Source organism: Ailuropoda melanoleuca, chromosome 6, assembly GCF_002007445.2.
Source record: "Ailuropoda melanoleuca isolate Jingjing chromosome 6, ASM200744v2, whole genome shotgun sequence".
Lineage (NCBI taxonomy): Eukaryota > Metazoa > Chordata > Mammalia > Carnivora > Ursidae > Ailuropoda > Ailuropoda melanoleuca.
Window position 1 is genome coordinate 92769644 of NC_048223.1, and position 27786 is coordinate 92797429.

General features: G+C 38.1%; 1 protein-coding gene across 1 annotated transcript in view; it reads right to left on the minus strand.

Moving 5' to 3' along the window:
• Window positions 1-3444: 3444 nt before the first annotated feature.
• Window positions 3445-27786, minus strand: part of BMS1 (BMS1 ribosome biogenesis factor) — a 37729-nt gene continuing 13387 nt past the window's right edge. Inside the window, exons 10-23 of the mRNA XM_011222414.3 lie at window positions 25759-26507; window positions 25445-25546; window positions 24567-24724; window positions 19593-19674; window positions 13486-13559; window positions 12653-12826; window positions 9894-10082; window positions 9624-9804; window positions 9372-9430; window positions 8303-8425; window positions 7213-7360; window positions 6688-6863; window positions 4510-4671; window positions 3445-3981 (exon numbers count right to left, since the gene is read on the minus strand). Coding sequence (XP_011220716.1) covers window positions 3751-3981; window positions 4510-4671; window positions 6688-6863; window positions 7213-7360; window positions 8303-8425; window positions 9372-9430; window positions 9624-9804; window positions 9894-10082; window positions 12653-12826; window positions 13486-13559; window positions 19593-19674; window positions 24567-24724; window positions 25445-25546; window positions 25759-26507 — 2608 coding nt within the window. The 3' untranslated portion in view covers window positions 3445-3750. The remainder of the gene's footprint in view (window positions 3982-4509; window positions 4672-6687; window positions 6864-7212; window positions 7361-8302; window positions 8426-9371; window positions 9431-9623; window positions 9805-9893; window positions 10083-12652; window positions 12827-13485; window positions 13560-19592; window positions 19675-24566; window positions 24725-25444; window positions 25547-25758; window positions 26508-27786) is intronic.

Here is a 27786-nt window from a genome sequence, read left to right on the forward strand (position 1 = left end):
GCCGATTACAAGAGATTGCGTGCCTTATGGTTCTACTTACCTGACATTCTCAAAACAAAGCTGTGGTGTGGAATAGCAGGGCAGTAGTTCGCAGGGTGGGGTGGGGTGGGGGACAGTTGGGAGGGCTACCTTGCATGAGTTAGTGCTTGGGAGAGAGAGGATTGTTTGGTATCTTGATTGTGGTAGTGGTTACATGAATCTATGTATGAGTTAAAATACATAGACTTACACATCTCTTTAAAATGGGACCAGAGGAGAAATAAAAATTTGAAAATCTGTTCTGTACTAGTCACTTTGCATGTAATCTCATTAAGTCCTTACATACTGCAAGATTGGTTATTTACCCCAACTTACAGATAAGAAACTTGAAATTCAGAGATACTCAGCAACTTACCTAGTCACATCACAGTGAGTGGCAGAGCTTGGAGTCCACTACCCAGACCCTTCCTATACCTCAGCACTGGGATAGTCAAGTTCACCAGCAGCAGTGTAAGACGCTGGGAAAGACAGGCTGTCCTGTTCGTTGATGTCACTTACATGCCTGGCTTTCCACACACAGCCTTGCTGAGCTGGACCTGCTCAGCTCTAGTCAAGTGAACTGCAACACAAACACTGGGCTTCTTGGGCACCACTTCTCTGCTTATATGGGTTGGACTTGGTTATTTTGAGGTATGTGAAAATACTGAACCAACTGTGTTCAATTCTGACCCCTCCCTAGATAACTCAATCCACTTCCAGGAAGGTGTTGATGTCTCTTAGGAATGTGTTTTAAGCCCAGATAGCGGGTCAACCCGAGCTTTGGACAGTATTCCTAACTACCTCCTCAGATGTCTCCATATGGCTGTCCCATAGGTACCATGCCCTAAAACTGAGTTCCTCGCTACCCAGCAGCCCAGTCAACGAAATCCTCAGTGCAAGCCGACACAATCCTCAGTGCAAGTCCCAGGGATCTTTCCTGAAAACCCTTTTTCTCACAACTCTCAGATCCACATACCTCCAACGTTACCTCTTAAAGCTCTGGCATCCACCACTTCTCCCTCTCTGTACCATGTTCTAGCACTCCTGTGTCAGCCTCCTTCCAGGATTTACCTCTGGATTCCCTCTGCATTATTCTCTACCCAGCAGTAAAAGGAGTTTCTCAAAAATACAAATCTGACCATGTTTTCCCAGCTAAACATCCTCCAAAGGACTTTCCAGTATCTTGAGATAAAGACAGGTTCTTAATGCAGCCTTATCTCCTGCCTCTCCATTTCCTTCTCTATCTTCCTCTGCAGCTTCCTGCAACCCTCTGCCCATCCTGGCTCCAAACACACTGGCTTACAGGTATCGTGCTGCCTTATGCCACAGGGCCTTTGCACATACATTCCTGCTGGATGATACACTCTTCTTCCCACTCCTATCTTTTGCCAAGTTAACTTGCTTCTTCAGATCATGCATCAAAAGTTACTTGCTTCCTTTAAGGAAGACTTCCTAGACCTCCTACACTATACAGCCACACTGTCCTCAACATAGCCACTGGCCCTACAGGCTATCAAGCAACTGACATGTCTGCTGCTGAGGAACTGGACATTCAGTTTTGTTTAATTTGAATTTCAATTTAAAAACTGGTACTAAGTTCAGTTATATTTGAAACATCAAAGGTATGTCAATCTTAGTTTTAACACTATAATTTTTTTTTTAAAGATTGTATTTTTATTTATTTGACGGAGATAGAGACAGCCAGCGAGAGAGGGAACACAAGCAGGGGGAGTGGGAGAGGAAGAAGCAGGCTCACAGCAGAGGAGCCTGATGTGGGGCTCGATCCCATAACGCCGGGATCACGCCCTGAGCCGAAGGCAGACGCTTAACCGCTGTGCCACCCAGGCGCCCCTAACACTATAAATTTAATGAAATCTAAGCATAAATCAAGTATTTGCCACAAAATTTAGCATCTGAATTGAGTTGCTGTAAACGTAAAGCATACACCCAAATTTCAAAGGATCGCAAAAAATAGAAATGTCGAATATCTCATTAATGATTTTTGTATTGATTGTATGTTGCGGTAACATTTTAGATATATTGGCTTAAAAATAAAAGTACTAAAGGGCACCTGGGTGGCACAGCGGTTAAGCATTTGCCTTCGGCTCAGGGCGTGATCCCGGCGTTATGGGATCGAGCCCCACATCAGGCTCCTCTGCTGTGAGCCTGCTTCTTCCTCTCCCACTCCCCCCTGCTTGTGTTCCCTCTCTCGCTGGCTGTCTCTATCTCTGTCAAATAAATAAATAAAATCTTTAAAAAAAATAAAAATAAAAATAAAAGTACTAAAATTCGTTTCACCTGTTTGCTCTTCCCTTGCATTAATGTGGTAGTACCGTATTTCTATCAGATTCAGAGGGCATTGTCCAGAGGGGAAAGCCTGACCACGCTGGCCCTCCAGGCTGGGGTTCTCGCTGCCTACCCTCAGTGGAGGGCAGAAGGGCAGAAGGTCGCGTGGACCGGGATCTGTCTCGTGAGTCGAGCCAGCCTTGTGCACCAGGCCTGTCTTCAGTTCCATCTCTTCAGTCAGGAGTCCACAGGAGGGAAAAGAAATTTAAGAGGATGGTAAAACAGCTCCACTTGGGTAACAACTCCCCTACAAGGATCTCATTACAAAGTTAACTTTCCCAGAACCTACAGTTTGTAAAGCACATCATCACATTCAAGTCCACCCCACCCTGTGACTGGCAAACCCCCTCTGCATCTGGGGTCTTGGGCAGGGGAAGTGTGCTCAGGAAGACACAGGGAGGAGACAGACAGCACGGCAGCAGCTCCCCTTCTGTCTTCCTGTACACTTGCTGCCAGGCCACGGCATCTTGGCAGCTAGGGAGAAATCGAAGCATATTCAGTGACAGAGCAGGAATTTAATTAATTCATCCCTGCATTTATTGTCCTCCTATAAGGTGCCTGACACCATGAGCATTCAGTTCTGGGTACAGAATTGGGAGCTGGCGAGCAGCACAGGCGGGCACCTCAGGAGGGAGTCGTTCAGGGCAGCACTGCCCAGGTATTTGGATCTCAAGGTCTTTCCACTCTTAAAAACGACCAAGGACTTCAAAGAGTTCTTCTTCAAGTGGGTTGTACCTATCAATTTTTACTATGTAAGTAATGAAAGCTAAGAAAATTTTAAAATATTTTTTATTAATTTGTTTTAAAAGAACACAAACTAGCCCATTACATGGTTAACATAAATTAATAGAAGCTGCTGGATTCTCCCATCTGTAGTCAGGCTACTGAGCTATTGCACATCACACGGCCTCTGGGAAACTCAGCTGTGCACTGGACCATACGTTCTTTTCTAAAATTTTAAAGCTGACTTTTCAAGCCAATATTTTTCCCGCTCTGGAAGACCCATCATGAAGGTGGCAGAATAAGCAATTATCCACAATCATCAAGCATTCATCCCTAATGAAAACTATTAGGCCAAAATTAACAGAGAAGTATTTTAATGATATTTTCGTAGCACAAACAAAGTGAGACAGGTTAAGAGGAATGTGAAGGAATCTACAAAACCATAAATAATATTCCTTTAAATCTTGACATAACCTAGATGCTGAGAATGAACAGGTGTCCTATCAGGAGAGTTTCCATTTCTCTTCTCAAAGGCACGGTCTGGGCGACAAATCCAACAAAGAGGTCTTTCTTGGGCTCCAGTGCCCTGTCGTCATTTACAAGTTCTGTAATATTTGAAACCATCTATCTCTGCAGATCCAAACGACAGTGTCTGTCTGAAGCTCATTTTGATGGCTCCTCAGGCCCCTTCAGGCTGGACTTCTGATTTCTCCTTTCTTTCTGACCCTGAATTCGGAAGAGCTTCTTCCTGAGGTCCTTCTGCCGCTTCAGTTTCTCTTCCTCCTCCTTCTGCTTCACTTTGAAGTGTTCTTTATTGTGCAAATGCCGTTGCTCCTTGGCCTTCTTCATCTTCTGACTGTGCACTGTACTCAGAGCATCCAGCAGTGCAAGGATCTGACAAGGACAAAACCTAGTGAGCATCACGACACTCATACACCGTGCTTTTTTCCTTCTACGTTTCAGGGGACCTAAACACCTCAGCTGATGTATCAAAACTAGAATCAATCCATGATCCAAATGAATATTAACGCAGGGAAAATTCATCCTGAACTAGGAAATCATAATTGCATGGAGGCATAAGTAGCAGCATATTTACTGAGCAAAATACTTAAATAATGGCCTTCACCACAAAACCACCTTTGTTAATCACTGTGGATATTCGGTACAACTAAGACAGAGTGACTTGCCAGCTGGGTGCCTATTACTCTCCATTAAAATGTGTAAGACACAGCATGACTAAACAAAAGAAGGGAAATGGACTCTGCCCTTTCCTCTAACTTCCGGTTCTAGTGCCTCAAATAAGTCTGGCTCTTATCCTTCCCTGAAGAAAAATGAGAATGCAACAGAAACACTAACTGTGCTACCGAAAGCATTATTTTCACATCTAAATGCAACACGCAGGAAGCCATCCACTGACAGTACCTTCCGCTCATGAGGTTCCCGTATGACGGCTGGTCTCAGCCTGTCCTTCGGCATCTTGCCTGCCTTTGCTTGGGTCTTAGGCTTGTTCTTAAATGGCAGGGCCTTCTGCAAGGCTTTTGGAATGTGCAGTGAATTAAAATGTTTCTTTTGCCTCACGATCGGCTAAAAAGAAAAATAAAAACAGCAATTATTTAAATTATGATCTATATGCATTTAAAACTTGACTAAAATCTTCTCACTGGATTGACTTTTCCCCATGATTTAACACCAGAGTCTGCTGATCATCAGAAATGGGAATTCAATCATCCATCAAATGTGATTGCCTCAATGAATGTACATTGCTCTAGGCGAAACAGAGAAATACACAGAATATACTTACAATTCTCCCAAAAAATCAACTGTGTCCATGTCTACAGTATGAACTATGGAGATCTCAGCAGAGCAGATGAACATATTCAAAGTTTCTTTTAATGGAAAACCCACACCTTATTTTGGGGGACTGAGGTAGTTTCTTCTAGCCTAATAACAATAATCTGGGCGTTCATCTTCACTATCAACGTCTGTGGATTTAAGGACACAGCTCTTCTTCTAATCAGCAGCAGCTCAAGTGTTCCCATCCCTGATTCTCATTAAAGAGTTTAACTTTATTCTGTTTCTAACAGAAAGCCAGCTGAGAAAAATGAGATTTAAATGACATATAAAGCCCAAACACTCTCTACATTCAATTTTTAAGGTAAACTAAATTCTATGCTTAAATTGAGATGACCAAAATTCTTAACTGCCTCAAAAATAGTTAATAAGTGGCAAGTCTTGCCCCAAGGTCAACGTCAACTATATAGAGAATATTTCTGCTATGTCTTTAAATTTATTATTAAAGACATCATCCACGATAATATTCAATATTCTCTGCTTACACCTAAAATACTTAGAATGAAGGAACTCAGAGAAATCACATTCTGAAAAAAGGGTAAGCACCACAAGCTAGAGGTGGTACTTGTAGGTACCATGTCCTATAGTATATTTTATTAGAAATTCATGTAACATGATTCAAAATTTTATTTTTAATTATTTTATCAAAAAAGTAATGCCTGGGAAATTTCTGTTTCTGGCAGAATGATATCCTGAACCCCCTCTTATTTATAAAACAATTTATATTTATCCTGCATTAAAACAAATCTTTTCAAATGCACTGTTAACCTGTGAAGAAAATAATGAAAGTTCTGAAAGACCAAAATCCAAATGAAAAGGGATTTTGAAAGGCACTGAGAACTTAAAATTAAAAAAATACTGATGATGCCAACCACTGGCAACTACTGTTGCCAGAATACTATAGGCATCATACAGTGAAGCCGGACACATGCATACCCCGTACCTGGCAATCCCAACCTGGGGGGATCAAAGCAAAAGAAATGAGTGCACATGTACACCAAATAAGTTACATGTAAGTGTTCAGGGCAGCATTTACAATGGCCAAAAGTTGGAAATAATGTCCATCAATGAATAAACTGACATTATAACATAATAGATTTCTACTCGACAATAACCACAAATGAAAAACTGCAAGAACATGAATGAATCTCATAAAACTGAATGAAAAGAAACCAGGCAAAACAGTATATGCTATATTTTATAAAACTCAAAACAGGCAGAACTAATTTACATGCAGGAGCCCAGAGAATGGCTATCTTTGAGGTGGAGGTGGGATAGTGACAAGGAGAAGTCACAAGGGGGCTTTTGTTGTGCTGGTAATTCTATTGTCCGATCCAGGCGATGGCAATTTGGTTGTGTTAAATTCATGAGCTGTATGTTATGATCCATACATTTTCTGTATTTATGTTAACACTTCACTACAAAGTTTATTAAAACTTTCCCAAAAAAAACCCCCACTCACATTGCTTCAATAAAAATTAGCACATTAATGTTTTTAAAAGTAATACATGTATCTGATGGGAAAAAAATAGTTCAAAAGAGCATACAATGAAAAGCTGGTCTCCTTTCCAACCCATGAAAACCCCTATTACCATTTTCCTGCATTCTTTCCAAAATATTCTATGAATATATATGTTCATTCAAATTTAATGGTAGACTTCCTACTTGAAAATTCAAAACATAGAAAACATTATGCATAAAGCATCTGGATGACCCCCATCTATGGAGCACGTGTATGAGTGACTGTACCTTATACAAAGAGTCCTTGTTGGGCTTTAGTTTGACACCATGGGCAAGCCGGAGTTGACCAGTGGTCCGCATCCCTGACCAGGTGTCTTTCTCACCAACTGGTTTCAACAAAGATGTTACTGGATTATAGAAGGCTGGAATGGAGACAGGATACCAGGTTCTCATGAAGACAATATCTGGAAAAAGAGATAACTTACTTTAACATTTTCAAAAGAAGATTCATAACCATCTTGTCAAACAAAAGAACAAAGCACTCAACCCCAAACTTCTCTAACTGGCTGCATGGTTTTGAGAGAGACTTCACCAAGTAAACTACTCCTGAATATCACAAATCTTGTACTGGGTATGAATCACATGGCTCCACACCCAGCATGACTTGGAGTACTGCATAAGATGCTCCAACCAGGGAGAGCTGGAGCCAATTCTAAATTTCAACAACAAACTACAACCTCTACCCCACACTGACTAGAAATCGATAGTGAATGGTAACATGCTGTTATGATTACACCACAAAGTTATATTTACCACTCATCAGCAACTTATCCTCAAAGCTGGCTCGGAAAGCTCCTTCTGGAGCCCGGAGTGCTTTCTTGATCTGTCCCCTAATGCCACTGACAGTTCGAATCACAGCGCCTTCAAATTTGGCCACTTCCAAGGCAGAATTAAACATTCCCTATAGGTACATGAAAAAAAATACATACACACAAAATCAGGTATTTTACTTCTTAGTTCATAAATGAATCCTTGGTTTAAAAAAAACCAACTTCTTTAATAGTGATAAAATAACCAAAATGTTTTTTCCCCAGTAAGAGTGGAATTACTAGGTGAAAAGGAATACAATTCTATTTCGTCTTCCCCAAAATAACATTAATCAAGATTCTACTGTAGGCTCATTAGCATGCTCATCAGTGATATCTTTGTAGAAGAAAAGATCAAAAAGATATCTATTAGACTGAACTGGCCTAGAGAACCTTTGCTGTCATCGACCAGGGCTGGGCTACAGCTCATATCCTATGACTTAGGTGTGCATGCTCTGAAAATAAAGAGAGCTAGATAAATGCCGATGACATTATTACCTGATATTACAAGAATATTTTATGATCATCTTAACTCAGGACTTTTATGGAAACCCCCACTAATAAGATTTTCAATAAATGTCACTCAAACTACGCTCCCACATTATACTGCATAAAAGAGCATCCATTTCTCCATACCCCTGCCAACAAGTATTTTACAAAATATTTTGTCTATTTTTCTACTGAGATGTTTAACAAACCTATGATTTCCCCTCTTTCTTAACACAAACCCAAAAGGCAGGAAAAAAAAAACAGTGAATGAGATTACATATTTTCAATATTAGCTCTGCCAGTGTCACACGGAATAAGGAATAGCCTTGATTAGTAAGTATCTCTATTAACGTCACCTTAAAATTTTCTGAGCATATTTAAGTAACATAGAGACCAATAAAAAGAAGTAAACCAAAAACAGCAAAGACTAAGTTTATAAAAGATTCCAAATACTCTTTTGAAAACATCAGATTACATTTTAGAAGTATTTCATTCCTCCTTCAATAAAATATACATTTATAAATATGTGAGTATACAGATATACGGACCTTAATGAATGACGTATTCTTGAAAATTTTATAAGGAAAACCAGTTAGCTTTAATTTCTTCACAATTTTTATGGATTTATCCAGATCGAGGACAACTCCCGTGGCAGCTATCCGGAAATCAGGCTGGGAAGAACCCCCAAAATTTGAATATAGGAATAAATCAGCAAGAGAAAAACTATAATTCTATGATGCAATAAATTACTAAAGTACATTTCACTTACAACCAGCTAAAAAAGAACAAGAAAGAATATCTGAACATGCAAAGCAGTATTTTAACAAAACCAATTTCAAGCTACAATATATGTAAGCCAAACTAATGATGATGTCCTGAGTAGTCTCTGGAGAGTGATTTCACTATAACATGATTTCAAAACAATGACCAATTTGGAATGGAAAGGAATAAGAAAATTTGGTTACAATGTTTAAGAAATTAAATCGTGGACCCCCAGGGGAGATTTCATCTGCTCATTATTCTGTTTTCTGTCAAATAGGGCCAATAAAACCTGCTCTCATCGATCAAATAAAGGCTGTGTGAACATACTTTGCTAAACCAGCATTACTAGGAGGTAGTCTTATGTAGCTGGTATCCAAAGTATCCTTAGAACCTAGTACAATGATTAGTACACAGTGAGCACTACTTAAATATTTTTAGAAAAGTAGGTTAAGCGACCGACTCTTGATTTCAGCTTGGGTCATGATCTCAGGATTGTGGGATCAAGCCCCATGTTGGGCTCCAAGCTCAGCAGGGAGTCTGCTTGAAGATTTTCTCTCTCTCTCTCTGCCTCTGCCCCCCCACGCATATGTGCACACTCTCTAAAATAAATCGAAAGAAAGAAAGAAGCCCAAAAAATGCATAAAAATATAAAATATCATCAATACCATACTAATTCTACCTCTCCCTCATTTCCACATCCTACTTAAAAAGATGTAGGAAAATTAAATGCAAAGAGAGGTTTGCTATAAGTACTAAAAATGAGTCATTTTCAACTTCAAGTTTCATGTACATGTTCCATATTCAAGACATACTTCTCAAACACAATCTGGAAAATCAAACATTCAAGATATTTACCATTATGCCACTGACAGACTGTACCGCCAAGAATCCAGTTCCCTGTGGAGTGATCGGACCTTAAAGAAAACAGGGAAAAAAAAGAAAGAAAGAAAGAAATACAGTGAATCACAAATTTTGGATTCTGTTTTACATATGTACTTCAATCCAAAAAAAAGAGAAAAATCTTATGAATTGGGATTTAATGGCGAAAAGCAAAACTATTAATGGCTTAAATTAACCCACAAGCAAGTTATTTCAATCACATATTACCCCAAAAGGTTGCTCCACAATGCATGTGCTGTGGAGTGTATTTTAGAAGCCTTTGTCTTCCATTGTGGTCTTCGATATAATAGAGTGGAATAGTCTGAAACCTCCTCCACCCTACAGAAAAAATGATTGGATCTCGGGACTTAAGGATTTTCTTATACCAACGATGTTTCTTCAGACGCATCTGAGGGGAGAAGAGATTTCAATGAGATCAGTGGTGGAAGTATGTCCCAAGAACCCCAACTGTCGAAGCATGCAGCAAAGGGTACCTACCTGTACATATCCGACATTGCCTTCACTATTGCCCAAACCACCCAAAATCATTGGGTAATGGGGGTCAAAGTTAAGCACAAATTCACAGGGGACATTTTCTATCTCAATTCGAACATACATCCCAGGTCGAAAACCCTCATATTGAACTCTGGCTTCATCATCTTGATCTTCAAATTCTGCTCGGTTAAGCTATATATGAGAGCAGGAAAAAAAAAAAACCAACAATAAAAAACCCACAATGCTGTTACCTTTAATATATGTAAGATTAACATTTAAAAAAACGAGCACTTTCTCATAAAGGAACATGGACATAATCACTTACACTTTATCCTAATTAAAAATAACATACACCCTTATCTGTACAGTTTGTTCAGGGTATGACCCAACTGTCTTCTCCTTTGTTGCTCCAAGGTACAGCAAATGCAAACAACTCTGAAAGCAACCCTTATTGCTGGTCAGCCAACCAACACTCTCAGCTTCCCAGTCCACACTTTCTTTTCTTACTCTCCAGTATCCAATATCCACTATCCAATATCTCACTCCCTCATCCTCAGTCTCAGCCATTGACTGTTTCTTAGTTCACTCAAAAACTAAACAGTCTGAAAGAATTTCCACAGCCATCTCTTTTACCAGGGTTTACACCCACATCCAGCCTTTTAGTATATCTTGTTTTTATTATATTACTTATTATATTATTGAAATTAATTAAAATTAAATAAAAATTTAAAATTCAGTCCCCTGGTCACAGTAGTCACATTTCAAGTGATCAGTATCAACACATGGCTAGTGGCTACAATGTAAGACAGCACAGACAGACAGTTCCATTATTACAGAAAGTTCTACTGGGCAGCTGCTATAGATTTATTTTATGCCAAACTTCACTTGCATACTAGATATCATTCACTCCTACTGAAATTTATTCCAACAGGTCTTGCCTGTTATTTCTCCCATCTTAACATCTTCTGACTCCACTTCCTCCAACTATTGCCCCATTTCTCTGCTTCTCTCTGAAGAAAAATGGCTTATAAGTTTTCTATAGTCATAGTCTCCAGTTCCTCTGCTCCCATTCTCTTAAATCCTCCCAACTTGGACTTTAACCCACACTCCATAAAAATGCTTGCCAAAATCACGTAGGGCCTCCACATTCCAATCCAGTTGTCAATTTTGTCTTCATTGTGATTAATACATCAGCAGGATTTAAAATAATTTATCCCTCCTTCTACAGTGGCTTCCAGATTACCTCATGTTCTCTTCGATTTCTTCTCTCTCCTGAGCACTGCTCAAACCCCACTGTTGCTTCATCACCTCCGCCCAACCTCTTACAATGGAGCACACACTGTCAGTCCTAGTCCTCTCCTCGCCTGACTCCACGCTCACTTCCCAAGGCATCCCATCCACTTCACAGCTTTAAGTAACAACCAGATGCTGAGGACTGTACATCTAAGTCCCTGGCCCCAAACTCTCCAGGGCTCCTCACTGACTACCTGAAGCTCCACTTGTCTGAGAGAGATCTCAAACCCAACAGCTCTAAACCTCATCTTCTTAGACAAACCTGCAGCAACTAGAGGCTTTCCTATCTTACTGACAACCCCATCCTTCCTGCAAGTTATCCTTGTTTCCTCTCACACACCCCACAGTCCATCTACCTTTGATCTACCTTTCAAAAGCATATTCAGAATTTGACTTTCTCTTTCGTCTCCACTGCCACACACCTCCTGACCCCCCACAGAGAGTCACCTTAATCTTACTGAACTCTCGCCACAGCAATCCTTTCAAAGGTAAGCAGGTCATACATGTCTCTCCTCTGTTCGAAACCCCCCACGGGTCCCCACTTTACTCAGAGTAAAAAATTCAAAGTCCTTTACAAGAGGCCACAAGATTCTGGGTGATTTTAAGTTATAAATGGACTGAAGCAAAAACTTCAGAACTAGCTTTACACATCTTAGTTACTTCTATCAAAAGTCAGTACAGACTTAGAACCACTATGTTAATGACTAACCAGGAGATACTTTCTTTGAACAGATCAAAGCCTAGGTTGGGCAAAGCCTGCTGATCGCATTTTCAGAAATCATATACTTAACCTATGTAAGATGTATTAAGGTATGTTCTAGCTTACAGGAATTATTGGTAGCCCCCCCCTTGTCAAAGCACAACAAACACTTGCCATCAACTGCATACACATCTTTGTTATCTCCTTCAGAGTGAGCTCATCAACTCAGTCTGTTCCGCATCCTGGGCAGGGGGGTCAGACCATCTTCTTTTCAGCATTCCACATGTTCCCTTTATCTCCACATCTGACCCGACACTTGAAATAGCCTCTGAACTCTGACCAAGGTGAGTTTTTAGAAAAGCTTCCCCGGAGAGCACTGGTGTGTGCATAGAATCACCTACCCATTCAAATTATTTAATTATGGTTCCAGGGAGCAGTAAACAGAATGCAAAGGCAATGCCTGCATTTAAATAAACACGGTCTCAAATCACTACACTTAGAGATCCTCAGCAGTTGCTGCCTATCTAAGCCATTTCTGCCTCCTCCAATGCTTGCTATAAAATAGACATTGATATCTTTCTGGTCAATTTCTGACTGAAAAAACAATCAGATGACTGCATGAATAAACACACTTATCTGCATCTCGACCTAAGAGTCCAAACCTGAGGCACAGAAGCAGGTCAGGAAGCAGAGACCTAAACAAGATTATGTATTCACAATACTGTGTTATAGCCTTGAAATAAAGCTGATAGGAACCAAGTTTTCTTACCTGTGCTTGTTTATGCATTTCTCCTTTAAGATCATCAAAATACGTGCTTTCTCCTTCATCATATTCTGCATCAAACATTTCCTTCAATTTTCTCTTCTTATCCAAATGCTTTTTCTTGGCACTTTCCTCTGCACCGGGGTCAATTTCTTCCTTAACTTCTTCTGCATCTTCAATCTTAAATTTCCAGAAGAGAAAATTTTGTAAAAGTTTGTGGAGATCTGTTCTTTAAACACTGAAGCAGATTTCTAAAGTTCTATGCAAGCTGCAAAACTCTTGGTTATGATCATATGAAAACAAAACAAAAAACAAACCAAACCAAAACACAGCCCTTGGTTCTAAATAACAAGTACAACTGCAAGAGACATTTAGACATCTGCACTACAATACACTGTCACTCCTTAATCTGGCTGGGAATGCCAAACATAAATAAAAATAACTGCAAGTGTCCCCCCCCAGATGCTCCCCAGACAGTGTTCTAAAGAAATATCAGGGAGAATAGGGATTTAGTTTTTTTAAATGGTACTTAAATTTAAGAAGAGGAGAATGATGGCAAAAGGAATGGTAGAGAGAAAGACAATGACTCAGGAGCTAAACTTTCAGACTGAAGAATCAAAATGACAGCAAGAGGTAGTAGGTGTCACCCAAAAGATCAAGAATAACAACCCAACAACTTCAACCTGTTCCCAAACTCCGTATTTTTAGGAAGGAATCCATCTACTCTGTAATCTACACAGATAATAAGATTTGCATTTCTTAATACGGGCCTCTTTCTGAACATATTGACCACAGATCAAGGACCAGTTACTGACAGCCAGCCATGACAAAAATCATACCTTAGTATCTGCGCCTGGTTTTCCCTTGTGCACGTCCCCTGTTTCCAGGTCTTCAAAGTCACCATAGAGCTCCTCTGGGAAAAGAACACCCAAATGTCCTCTATGAACAGGGCTTGCACATGACACTGTAGCACCACGAGGTGCACTGTGTACTCTGAAGCCCAAATTTCATTTTTACCCTTCTTATTGCTACACATCCCAGCAGAATCCTGTACTTACACAGGCTTCTTTTTCTTGTTGAATTGTCAGTATTTCACCACCTGTTTGAATGAAGCACATGGACCCAACCCATATTTCCTTACTTTACTTCGATATCCCACTTAGCCAAGAGCTATTTTTCCAATACAGGTGGTAAACACTTTGCTGCAGAGATGCACACAGAGATATATGCATGGCCCTGCAGGTGAGTCCCTAAGACCAACAATGACATGAACAAACCATGGCTTGATTAACAGCACATAAGGACGAAGAGTCTCAGTAGTAAGGTCAACACAACACAATGCATGGCATACCTGGGAAAAATCTTGGATTACATAAAAATACAGGACTTAGAGTAAGAATGGTACCCAAAATAATGCTGAACCACATGAAAGAGCTCATTAATTCGCTCATCCATTTGTTTTTAGAGCTCTAAGTTTGGCTATGGGTCCTATCCTTAAAAGAAAAAGATGCTAAAACTCCTTTGGGAAGCAATATTTAGAAGTAATATTTAGATAAAACATTTTCATATAAGAAAGGGCCAAAGAACTAAAGAGCCAAAGAAGATACAATAGATGGGAAGATTCTATTTGTAATAAAAATGAAAAAGGTCAAAATACTTAGGAATAAACCTTATAAGAAATGTGCCAAAACTTTATTTTAAAAACTTAAAAAGCTTTAATATGCTACCAAAGAACCCATGGAATAGACATTAGCTAACACTTTCAAGTGCTTTACAGACTTCATTGCTCTAAGTACCTTAACTACATTCTTTTAACAGGACCTAATGAAGTAGGTGTGGTTCATGTTATCTACTGAACAAATAAAGATTACCATGTATTTGAAAAAGAAGACTCAATATCCAAAAGATGTTAATTCTGCTTTTATCACAGTTATAATAAAAAACACCACCAAGAAAAGACACCCTCCTGAATGGGAGAAGATATTTGCAAATGACATATCCAATAAAGGGTTAGTATCCAAAATATATATACAACTCGATACCAAAAAAACCCAAATAATTCAATTAAAAATGGGCAGAAGACATGAACAGACATTTTTCCACTGACCAAAAGACACATGAAAAGATGCTCAACATCACTCATTGTCAGGTAAATGCAAATCAAAACCACAATGAGATCCAACTCACACCTGTCAGAATGGCTAAAATAAAAAACAAAAAACAAGTGTTGGCAAGGATGTGGAGAGAAAGGAACCCTTGTGCACTGTTGATGGGAATGCAAACTGGTGCAGGAAGATAGTATGGAGGTTCCTCAAAAAATTAAAAATAGAACTATCACATAATCCAGTAATTGCACTACTGGGTATTTACCCAAAGAATATGAAAATACTAATTTGAGAGGATATATACATCCCTATGTTTACTACAGCATTATTTACAATAGCCAAATTATGGAAGTAGCACAAGCATCTATTGGTAGATGAGTAAAGAAGATGTGGGGTGTGTGTGTGAGCAAATATATAAAATGCAATATTATTCAGCCATCAAAAAGAATGAAATCTTGCCATGTGCAACAACATGAACAGAGCTAGAGAGTACAATACTAAGCAAAATAAGTTAGTCAGAAAAAGACAAATACCATATGATTTCACTCATATGTGGAATATAAGAAACAAAACAAACGAGCAAGGGGAAAAAAAAAGACAAACCAAAAACCTCTCTTAACTATAAAGGACAAAGAGATGGTTATCAGTGGAGAGGAGGTTGGGGGGATGACTGAAATAAGGGGATTAAGAGTACACTGTCATGATGAGCACTGAATAATATACATAAGTGTTAAATCACTATATTGTACATCTGAAACTAATATAATACTGTAAGTTAACCATACTGGAATTAAAATTTTAAAAAAACCCACAGATTTCTGGTCTGGAAAAGACAGTGTAGACTTATTTCTTCTGTTCCTCCCAACTAAGTATAAACAACTCCAAAATAACACAAGAGCCCAAGGAAAACCAAGAACTCTGAAAGGTGTAAAGAAAAAAAAGGCTGGTGAGAGTCCCCGGGACCAGAAGAATGACATAATGGCCAGTGGCTCACTATACCACAACCCACAGAAAGGCAATTCAGAGGCACTGTTTCCCAACTCCCAACCTAGCAAAAGAAGGTAGACCAGGTGGACTCAATGTTTCCTCAGATCAAACTCAGATCTTAGCAGCAACACCAGGTAAACTGGGTGCTTTGAAAGCCCCACTGACAATAAGTGATGAGGGGAAGTGTTTGCCTTCCCCAAAGAGCCCGAATCTCCTTTTATCCACCAAGATACACCAGGTGTCCAAGGGTTATTGGCAAAGGGAGATTCTGCCAGGCATGACGCTCTCCTCCCCCATCTAAAAACAGGTGTGCTCTGGCAGGACCAGCAAAGATATCCCCACAGCAAGCAAACTAGCCCTTCAGGCCAAGACAATCTTTGCCCACCTAGCCACAACAGGGGGCCTAGATGAGGGAAGCTCCTCTGTCTCCTCAGGCAGCACCTGAAGAGACCAGTGGCATCAGATAAACTAAGCAGATCAAAATAGCATCAAAAAGGCTCTAACATTAAATTGTCATTGGAACCATAGCCCATAAAGTAGACCAGGACTTGCACACTAAACCTAAACAAGAGGACAGAATGCTAAAATAAAAAGATTACATAGAACCCAGTGTCTCCTAACATAAAAACCAAAATGTGCAGGATACAATAGAAAATCACCTGTCATACCCCAATCTGGGAAAATTTTAACTGAAATGTGAAAAGACAACTGAAACCAACAATAAAATGAATCAGATGTTGAAACTATCTGACTTATATCTTAAAGCAGCCATTACAAAAATGTTTCATCAAGCAAATACAAATCCTTTGGCAACAAACAAAAAATTCAAAATCTCAGCAAAGAAACTGAAGAACCAAACAGAAATTATAGAATTGAAAAATACAACAGAAGAAATTTTAAAAGCTTGCTGGATGTGCTCAATATTAAGAGTGGAGATGACAGAGGGTAGAATCAGAGAACTTGAGGCGAGGTCAACAGAATTCATCCAGTCTGAACAACATAGAAGAAAATAGCCAAAAAAACAAATGAGCAGAGCCTCATCGACCTGTGAGGCAGAAACAAAAGATCCACCATTTATATGATCTCACAAGGATACCTGGATTGAAGAAATAATGACTGAAGCTTCCCAAATTCTGTAAAAGACATAAACTTAACAGATTCAAGAAGCTGAGCAAATTTCAAACAGAGTAAACCCAACGAAATCTTCACCAAACTACTGAAAACTGAAAACAAAGATAAAAATCTTGTGAGCAGCCAGAAAGAAATGACAGATTCACAACAATTCAAAATGACAGTGCATTTCTCCTCTGAAATCAGAGGTCAGAAGGAAGTGGTACATTTTTCATATGCTGAAGGAAAGAACTGTCAGCTATGAATTCTATATCCAGTGCAACTATCCTTCAGAAATGAAAGGTTGGAAATAAAGACATTCTCAGATGGAGAACAACTACAGGAATCCATCACTAGCATCCTACTCTTAAAAAATAGCTCAAGTGGGGCACCTGGATGGCTCAGTTGGTTAAGCATCTGAATCTTGATATTGGCTCAGGCCATGATCTTTGGCTCATGGTCCTGGGAACCAGCCCTGTGTCAGGCTCTACACTCAGTACGGAGCCTGCTTGGGATTCTCTCTTCCCCTCTTCTGCTCCCTCTCTTGTGCTCTCTCTCTCTCAAAAAAATAAAATCTTTAACAAAATAAAATAAAACAAAATAAATATATGAATGGAACAGAATAGAGTCCAGAAATACTCACCCATATGTGGTCAACCAATGAAAGGCAATTCAGTGTGAGTAAAGGATAGTCTTTTTAACAAATAGCACTGGAGAAAGTGGATATCCACAAGAAAAAAAAAAGAAAAAAAGAAAAAAAAAAGAAAACAGAAACCTTTGATCCATACCTAATACCACATAAAAAATTAACTCAAAATGGATTACATACCTAAATGTAAACCTAAACCTTAAGAGTCATAGAAGAAAATATCTGAGAAAATCTTCATGACCTTGGGCGGGGCAAAGATTTCTCGATACACTATCAAAAGCATAGTCCATTAAAAAAAATTGCCCTTCAACAAAATTAAAAACTTTTGCTCTACAAAAGACACTATTAAAAATATGAAAAGACAAACCACACACTGGGCAAAAATAATTAAAATCACAACTGATAAAGGACTTCAGTAAATTAAACAGATTAAAATACTAGACAAAAGAGATTTGACAGACACTTCACCAAAGAAACGGATAGAAAACAGCACACAAAAATGCTCAATATCATTAGTTATTAGGAAAATACACATTAAAACCATGAGATATCATTCCATACCTAAAGACTGTCTAAAACTAAAATGACCGACCATATCAAGTATTGGCAAGGACGTGTAATAACTGGAAATCTCATAAAGTGCTAATGGCAATACAAAATGGTACAACCACTTAGGAAAACAATTAGGCTATTTCTTAAAAAATTAAACATAACATCTACCACATGATCCATTTAGCCCACTCTGAGATATAGAACCAACAGAAATGAAAGCAGTTGTTCATATAAAAACTTGTACAAGAATGATCACAGTAGCTTTATTTGCAATAGCCAAAATCCAGAAATAACCTAAATGTCACGAACGGGTGAACAGATAAACTGCAGTGCATCATACAAGGGAATACTACTCACTAATAAATCAACTATTCAGAATAAAAAGGGACGAAGATGTAACAGGATGGACTATCCCAAAATACTTATGCTGAGTAGAAGTTAGAAAAGAGTACATACTGTATGATTCCACTTATATAAAATTCTAGCGGGTACAAACTACTCTATAGTGACAGAAAGCAGATGAATGGCTAAAAGCAGAAAAATATTTGCAACCAATGAAGGAGGATAAATATCCTTTCAAATCAATAAAAAAACACATTAATATCCCATTAGAAAAATGAGCAAAGAACACAAAGAATTCAGCAAAGAAATGCCATAGCCAACATACCTTAAATATTCTCACTTATTAATAATCAAAGGAATGCCACTTATAAATATAAGAAGAATATTTTTTTATCAAATTGCCAAAAATAACATTTTTTATGGGTAGTATTCAATATTGAATGAAAGCAGTAAAATGTAAGTACTAAGATACACGGCTTATGGGCACATAAATAAGAACGACTTTCTGAAAAACCTTTTGACAGCTGTGGTTCATAAAAATGACTCAACAATTCCAAGTTTTATGAATCTAACTTATGAAAATAAAAAATGTGATCCGAGAGTTATTTCAAGGTGCTCCAGTGCAGAGTTATTTATAATATGGACAAGGTAAATTGCTTAAATGAAAAACTGTGAATTGAATTAGGATACGATAGAATTAAATCGTAAACATGAGACCTCTGGAAAAATTTTAAGATGCAATTTATATAAAGTAAGATTATAACTAGAAATTTTAAAAATCTATAAATGACTAGAAGTAAATAACCTCAAAAACTTAACAAAACTTTTTAACAGATGGTGGAGGTTATGATATGACTTTTTATTCTAGATGTTCTACAATGTATACTACCTTCATTATTAAAAAGAAAAATACGTTACTTGAGTTTATTTTTCACACACACAAAAATCCATTTTTAACAAACACACGGTAAAATTTATGGAAAGCCTCCCACTTTTCTTTAAGGTCCATATCTAATAAGTCAGTTAACCGGGGGAAGAAGATAAGATCATCATAAAAAGAGGAACCAGAATATTACCCATAAACTCCCCTGTCAGCGTTCCCCAAAGCATTTCACATTTGCCTATTATTTCCAACTTTTAAAGACATGGAATAAAATATAGAGAAGACAGTCCACTCTGAAAAATATGGCACTTTACTTACCATCTTCTGCTAAAATCTTGGCTGCATCTTTATCCTCTTCCCACTTCCCAGTCACAAAGCAATCTCTGATACTGTTCATAACCTTACACAGAAAAACCAGCACTTAGTTGACATGCTCCACTCACTCAACAAAACAACTGAAATTAAGAACAGTAGTAGGTGACAACTTACCTTTAAATACTTCTCAAGACACATTTTTTTTTTGAAATTCTCATTCCAAGCAGACATAAGAGATATATTAATCTTTAATGTAGATAGTACAACCATAGAGATAAAAACTTTAATGTCATAATGTTAAGCAGTGGATGGGGAGGTACTATTAGCTTACCTTATAAGTAAACAAACAGATATTTACTAAAGCAACTGATTTTCAAAGATTATTAGTATTTCTAAAGCAATGCAGTCAGAGAGCATTTAGAAAGTTGGTTTTACTGTTTGTTAATCCAGACTTATTGTGGCTACTTGAAAATATAATTACTTGATCAATGATAATATTCTGACAAAGGCTAAATGTCCTGGATAAGCACAATAGGGCAGAAAGTACTGATAAGGTTCCCAATCTCAGACCTGCTAGATCATCTAGTATATACATGTAGCAGATGCTGGGTGCCCCTCTTAAATACAGAGTAAAACTTTGTACCCAACTGTTTCAGAATCTCTTTCCTGGAGAAACTGACCTAAGACAGCACATGTCATTCACTGCCAAGGCTTTAAAAGCATACTTAGAGAAATCTTCAGATAGGTCCTGGCTTTCACCTCAATCACATTTTGGCCATGAATCGTGTTTTTCATATAAAACCTCACTCTCAAAGAGCAGCTTTGAGGCTAGCATGATTACAATGGATGCAAAAGCAAATCTGTTCATTCACTCATTTCTTCATGCCTATAATCACTCCCTAAATATTTACGGAATATCTGCTCTATGCCAAGAAGCTTCGTAGGCACTGAAGGATGGCAAACTGTTAGAAGAAAATCCTTACTTTTACGAAGATTAACAACTGACCTAGAGGAACCAAAGACCAAAAAATTAAAAAATAGACCCTCCGTGATAAAAACACTAAACAAACCAAGAGGGAAGGGAACTTCCTCAACCTGATTAAATAGTGTCCATAAAAAACCCACAGCTAGCATCATACTAAATGGTTAAAATTGAGAACTTTCCCCCCCAAGATCAGGAGTAAGATAAGGCTGTCTCCTCTCACCACTTCTATTCAACACTGTGCTAGACGTTCTAGCTAGGACAATTAGGCAAGAAATTGAAATAAAGGCATCTAGTTTAGAAAGGAAAACTACCTCTACTCATAAATGATATGGTCTTATATATAGAAAATCCTAGGGATCCACTGAAACACTTTCAGAATAAATGAGTTTAGTGAGGTTGCAAAATACTAGATCAATAGACAACAATAAATTTTATTTCTATAAACTAACAATGAACAATCCAAATATGAAATTGAGAAAATAGCTCCTTTTACAATGGCACTGAAAACAATACTAGGAATAAATTCAATAAAAGAAGTGCAAAGCTTATACTCTGATAACTACAAAACGTTCTTGAAGATATTAAAGATCTAAATAAATGGAAAGGCATGCCATGTTAATGGAACAGAAGACTTAATCTTGTTAAGATCCGAAGTGATCCAAAGTGATCTACAGATTCAACACAATCCCTATTAAAATCTTAACTGGCTTCTTTGGAGAAATGAAAAAGCCAGTCCTACAATATAGAAAACCCAAGGGATCCAGATAGGTAAAACAATCTTAAAAAAGAAGAACAAAGCTGGAGGACTCACATTTTCCAATTTCAAAATTTACTACAAAGCAACAGTAATCTAACAGTAAGGTATTAGCATAAAGAAAGACATAAGTTAGTGAAATACAATTAAGAGTCCATAAATAAACCCATGTATCTATGGTCAAGTGATTTTCATTCAGGGTGCCAAGACAAGGCAATGGGAAAAGAATAGTCTTTTCAACAAATGGTGCTAGGACAACTGGGTATCTACAGGCAAAAGAATGAAGTTGAACTTATCTCACATCAAATACTAAAATTAACTTGAAATGGATCAATGACCTAAATATAAGAACTAAACTATAAAATTATTAGATGAAAACATAGGAATGAAGCTTAATGATCTCAGGTTTGGCAATGGTTTCTTAGATATGATACCAAACACAGAAACAACAGATACATAAATAAGTTAAACCTCATTAAAATTTAAAACTTTGTTGGGGCGCCCGGGTGGCTCAGTCAGTTAAACGTTTGCCTTCGGCTCAGGTAATGATGCCAGGGTCCCGGGATCAAGCCCCACATCAGGCTCCCTCAGCAGGGAGCTTGCCTATCTCTCTCCCTCTGCCCCTCTAGCCCCCCCATCCCACTTGTGCTCTCTCTCATGTGCTCTCTGATAAATAAATAAAATCTTAAAAAAAAAATTTTTAATTTTGTACTTTAAAGGGACAGAAAAGACAACCTACAGAATGGGAGAAAATATTTGTAAATCATGCATCTGACAAACTGAATATATAAATGACTCTTAAAACGCAATGACAAAAAAAACACCCATAATTTTTTAAATGGGCAAACCATATGAATAGATATTTCTTCAAATGGCCAGTAAGCACATGAAAAGATGCCCAATATCATCAGCTGTCAGAGAAAGGCAAATCAAAACTACAATAGAGATACTACCTCACACCAACAGAATGGCTATCATAATAATAATTTTTAAAAAAAGGTAACAATTAGTGTTGGTGAGTATGTAGAGAAATCAGAAGACTCATACACTGCCGGTGGGAATGTAAACCTGTGTAGCCACTTTTGAAAAAAGAAATCGGGGAATGTATGAGGGAAAAAAACTTTTCAGTAGTCATATTAATAGTAACAATGTATAATGTTATTGACACTATTATGTACATAAGTGGGGTAAAGCAAATGCGTGATTATACACTTTTCTAATTTCATCATCTTCAGAGTCAAACAGAATTAATGCCCCAGGGGAAAAACAGAGATACAAATGTAAAATTAAAGAGGTTAAATAAGAGCTCTGCGGTTCTGAATCTGAATTGGAAATAACTGTATGAATTCTAGCTCTGGTCACTGAAAGGCCTAGAAATAATGACCAATCCATAGCAGTGTGTATTCCTATGCCTAGATCGTGATGCTGAAATACCATTTTGTACTAAAAGATATCAGGACTTCTTATGGCTACTTCCAAGTCTGGCATCAGAAATGTAGATGATCCTGGAATACCTCATCATATTTGATGGCAAAGAAGCAATCAAAAACTATCAGGATCACATCAAAAGAATTTAGGAACCAACTTAAAGAGACTCCCACTGGCCAGAAATGGGATAATATGAGTATCCATAAGGATAACAAGTTCAGTGGAAGGAAACAACATTAAATTCTGTGAGTTCAAAATGATACCTAAAAAAAAAAAAGTCACATCTGGACACTCATTCTGAAAACTAACAAAAAGAATCAAGTATTTATCCTGCTTATATGGAACTGCGTAACCAAATAGTAGATGAGGGGAAGCTTCTCTTTATAAGTATTCCAGATAATAAATAAAGAACAATTTGAACAGAATCTCACCATTTTATAACCTTGATAAGTTAATGATCTAGGCATTGAGAATCAACAGATCTTAACATAAGATGATTTTATGCGCCTCCTAATGAACAAACACCACCACCTAGGAAGCAGTCTTCCCAAATAAAAATCAAATCTAAATCTAATCAAATTTCTAGATGTCTTGTCCATAGGGTAGCTACAACCACATGGTTATTTAAATTCTAATGAATTAAGATTAAATAAAACTAAAATAAAATTAAAAATTTAGTTTTTCTGTCTCACTAGCTACACTTAAAGTACTCAACAGACACAACTGGCCACACTGGACAGCTCAACCATCTATAGCTCATTTCCATCATCACAGACGGTTCTGTTGGTATTGCTCTACACCATTTTACAGGAAATACAGAAGACAGGAGCCTGATACACTGCACATAAGGATACAATGCAATGCACAAAAACCAGAACATGAGAAACTCTATGCATCAAACACTTAGCTTCTTAAACAAATAAAATATAAGGGGAAAAAAAAAAGAGATGGATGGAGGGGACTGTAGATTAAGAGACTGAAAAGGCATAATGAAAAATAACTCCCCAAAAATCTGATAAAACTAACCTACAGTACAAACTTGGAGGATGACATTATGAAGAAAAGCAGGAAATGATTACCATAAGAGTCCTGGTTCCTTCCGCAGGGAGGACAGGACTATGACTGGGACGGACACACGGTGGTTACAGGGGTCCTCACCTAGTAATCCATGAACTTAAACAGTTGTTTTTATGTGGTTTTCTATAATTTGTATGTTTTACTGCAAAAAAAGTTACATAAAATCTCATAAAGTGCTTAAGTGCTACTCAGCGAATTAAATTAAGTAATTTGATCAAAAGAAGCTAGCCTTAAGAACGTCAGAACATTCCAGAAGAGATAACTGAGGGGCAAGAGGTCTAAGATGGGATTAAGCCTGGCAAGTTTGAGAACTCAATGAATTTCAGTGTAACTAAAGAGTGGTGAGCAGTGGAAAAAAATTTACCAGCGTCATGGATTTTTTTTGTTTACAAATAGTAGAAATTATAAATGTTAACTCAGGGACATAAGGTATATCCTAGATATAAAACACAAAATATTTCTAATCTATGAAAACTTATGTGTAATGCTTCAAAATAAAGATCAACACCACCATCCACATTTTCCATTTCTTCATAACTTAAGCACACAGTCTGCCTAAACTCAAAACACATTATTGCTTAGGATCCAGCCCAATATCTGGGGGAATGTCCTATTATCTCACAGAAATGAAAAGCTAGTAACAGGCAGGAAATACTGAAATCACATAATCTTCTTTTAGAACAATTCCCTAATTGTCTCAGAAGTCAAACATAAGATTCATATTCAGCCTTACCTCCTCTAAATCCCAATCATGGGGCGCCTCCACATGAAATCTGGAGCAGTCCAAAGAGTCAAGCTTATGCTTACATTCTCTTGAAGGCTGGGTGACACGAAACAACCCTCCAAGTTCTTCCCTGGTATCACCATCTTCTTCTTCATTATCCTCTGTCACTAAAGAGACCACCATGATGAAAAAGTGAGAACAAATCTTCACCCTAAAGGACCTGGTACTATAGATCCCTGTTTGTGGTAGGTATGGTGGTGTCCCTGAGCACATCAGCTACAGACAGAGAAAAGGCCAGGGAACTACTGCTCAGTGTGTCTGGAGGATTTACGCTCTCCTACAAGAAAGCAGCAAAGAGTTCAGTGAGGAGACAGAAAGCTGGGGGCTACGAAAAGAAAAGGTATTTAAAGGTAGAGCTTTTAATTAGCATAAAGAGTTTCTCTTGAACACTGCTGAGTCTCTAATCACTAAGAATACTTAGGCAAAACCTGAATGGAAACCAGTACACACCAACCCTTCGATTCAATGCTCCTAGATCCCATATACTCCTTTGGCCTTGTTCTAATCACACAGTAACTGGGGACCACAATATAAAATGCACCCCTCTGTTCTTTTCTGGCACTAAATTCTACCCAAAAAAATGTCCTGAAGGACTTCATATAGAGGATATAAAATGACATAATGGAGAATATTCTCACCAAAAATTTTACGGCAAACCCATAAGCTGATGATTAAAAACATCCACTACATATAAACTATGACAGCCAAGGATATCATATGGATTTCAAAAGTACCACCCAAATCCTCCAACCATTTTCCTCATCTCCTTTCCAGAAAACAGTCTAAGAAATTTAAATATTTCTAGATCTGAACCAGAGCTCTCTTACCTGTGCCATAAATAAGCTTTCGAAGGTTTGGAGTTGCTTGTTGCTGCCTCAGAAAGGCCTCAGCTGCCTTCCTGGAAAGGTCTTCCTTCCACTTGAGGGCGCCTGAAAGGACCAACATCAACATCGGTTAAGTGTGTTTATCTGTCCTTTCTGCCTCAAGCTCGCTGCTCATTCATCCTCAAATCTTTTTGAGTGCAATATCTGAAAAGCTAGTAAAATCTCCAAAACAGCAGACTCTCAAAAGTAGACAGTCTATTTGTAGAACATTTCTAGTGCCAAGTTTATAACAACAGTTACGTTAAATTTAAGCATACCTGAAGTTTCTGTGGAATAGCTGTTTTCTTCCTTGTAATCTTCTTCCTCTTTGAGTAAGTCTTCCACATCACTGGTCTCATCAATTAAGTTCTCTGACCCCAGTCTCTGACCACTGGCCACTTGAGAAGACTTTGGAAACTTTTTTCTAATAACCTCTTCATTTTCTGAATCCTCTTCCTCTGTACTGACAGAGGAGCTTTCTTCAGTTTCATCTTCAGATGCAAATGCTTCTTCAGCTGTGCAATGGCCTGAATCTGAAGTGATGAGGGCTGCTTTCTCCAGATTCAAACTGTTACTCAAACCATTAGTTTGTAAAAGTCCTGTTTTACTACCATCTCCAACAACTTCAGATTCTGAAATATCCCTCTCCCCTGCAGGGGGATCCTCCTCTCCACTGCTTTCATCGGCTTCCTCTGCTTCTCCTTCTTCCTCTGAGCTCCTCTCAAGGTCATCATCACTGTCAGCAAATGCTGGCAAATCCACCTCGAGGTCTTCCATCTCCTCCAGTCTCTGCCGTTTGACACCTTTGCCCGTCGCATACACCGTATCTGTGATTTCGGCATCTGCCTCCTCTTCTGTTTCGTCATCACTACAGCTATCGTTCAACTTTTCACTTTCAGACATTTCTTCATCATCTTCATCATCAGAATCATCATCAGACTCATCTTCTTCGTCTCCAAAAATGGCTTTCCGACGCACTCGACCAGTTTTCAAATCCATCTGCTTTTCCTCTTTTGGCATCCACTGCCTATATTACCAAGTAAATGCAAAATAACTCGATTTGTACAGTAATTGGCTACTCCAGACATGGCAAGTCAATACTTATGCAAACAGAAGATAATATCAAGAAATGGTTTTCAATAACATAGCATAGAAAGGGAAGATTTGATAGATACTGGAATAGATACTAAGCAAACTCGTGCACAGTTCCCTAACAACTTTCTTCAAAAGAACTTATAGAGGGGATGCCTGGGTGGCTCAGTCGTTAAGCATCTGCCTTCGGCTCAGGTCATGATCCCAGGGTCCTGGGATCGAGACCCACATCAGGCTCCCTGCTCAGCGGGAAGCCTGCTTCTCCCTCTCCCCCTCCCTCTGCCTGTGTTCCCTCTCTTGCTGTATCTCTCTCTGTCAAATAAATAAATAAACTCTTTAAAAAAAAAAAAAGGACTTACAGAGAATAAAGAGGTACCTTTAAAAAACAAAAAGTCTAACATTAGGGAAAAATTGCTCTAAAAGGAAGTGAGTGCTTGATCAATCTTTTAGAAGACTGATCATTTCCAAGCTTGAAATAGATTATCTTTAAATGACTGATTCCAGATCCAAAGCAAGGAAAATACAAAATTAAGCCTGGAACATCTCGTGTCAGAAAGCCAGAAGCGCTCAAAGGCTAATGGGAAAGTGCCAAAAGGACAGAGGAGACAGAATGAAGGGACAATCTAGGCATCAGAAAGAATGCTAGTAAAGGGATAATAACAAATGGAATTTTTAAAAAGTCAATTAGTCAACAGTGATATTAAAATAAAGGGGTGGAAGCGAGAGTTTCCTGTTAAAGAATGCCAGCTAACATATTAAGAATACTGTACTTAACTATGATCTATACCATCTGCTAATTAGAGGGCAGCGGATAAATTTTTCCAAAAAATTTTCCTTTGTATACATTTATAGTAAGTTATAAACTAGATAATTTCAATCATTTTCAGACTGATTTTTATTGGGAGTCACATATAAATCACTAAATAAAACCAAAACACTCATTACGTGTAAGATATACAAATTCCCAAACCAGACTAAAAATAATTCAAATAAGCTACACGTTAGTGGATACTGACCCAGGACATACTACAACACAATCTAAAGAAAACAAGATACGTAGCTTCTCAATAGCTACCTGAACAAGCTTCCTTGTTTGTACTAGTATTTGGCCACTAAGAAAGCCAAGTGGCCTTAGGTCTCCTAAGAAACCAAAAGCAACCTATAGAAAACATTTTGTGATATCTAAGGAATATTCCGGGTCTGCCAAAAACTGA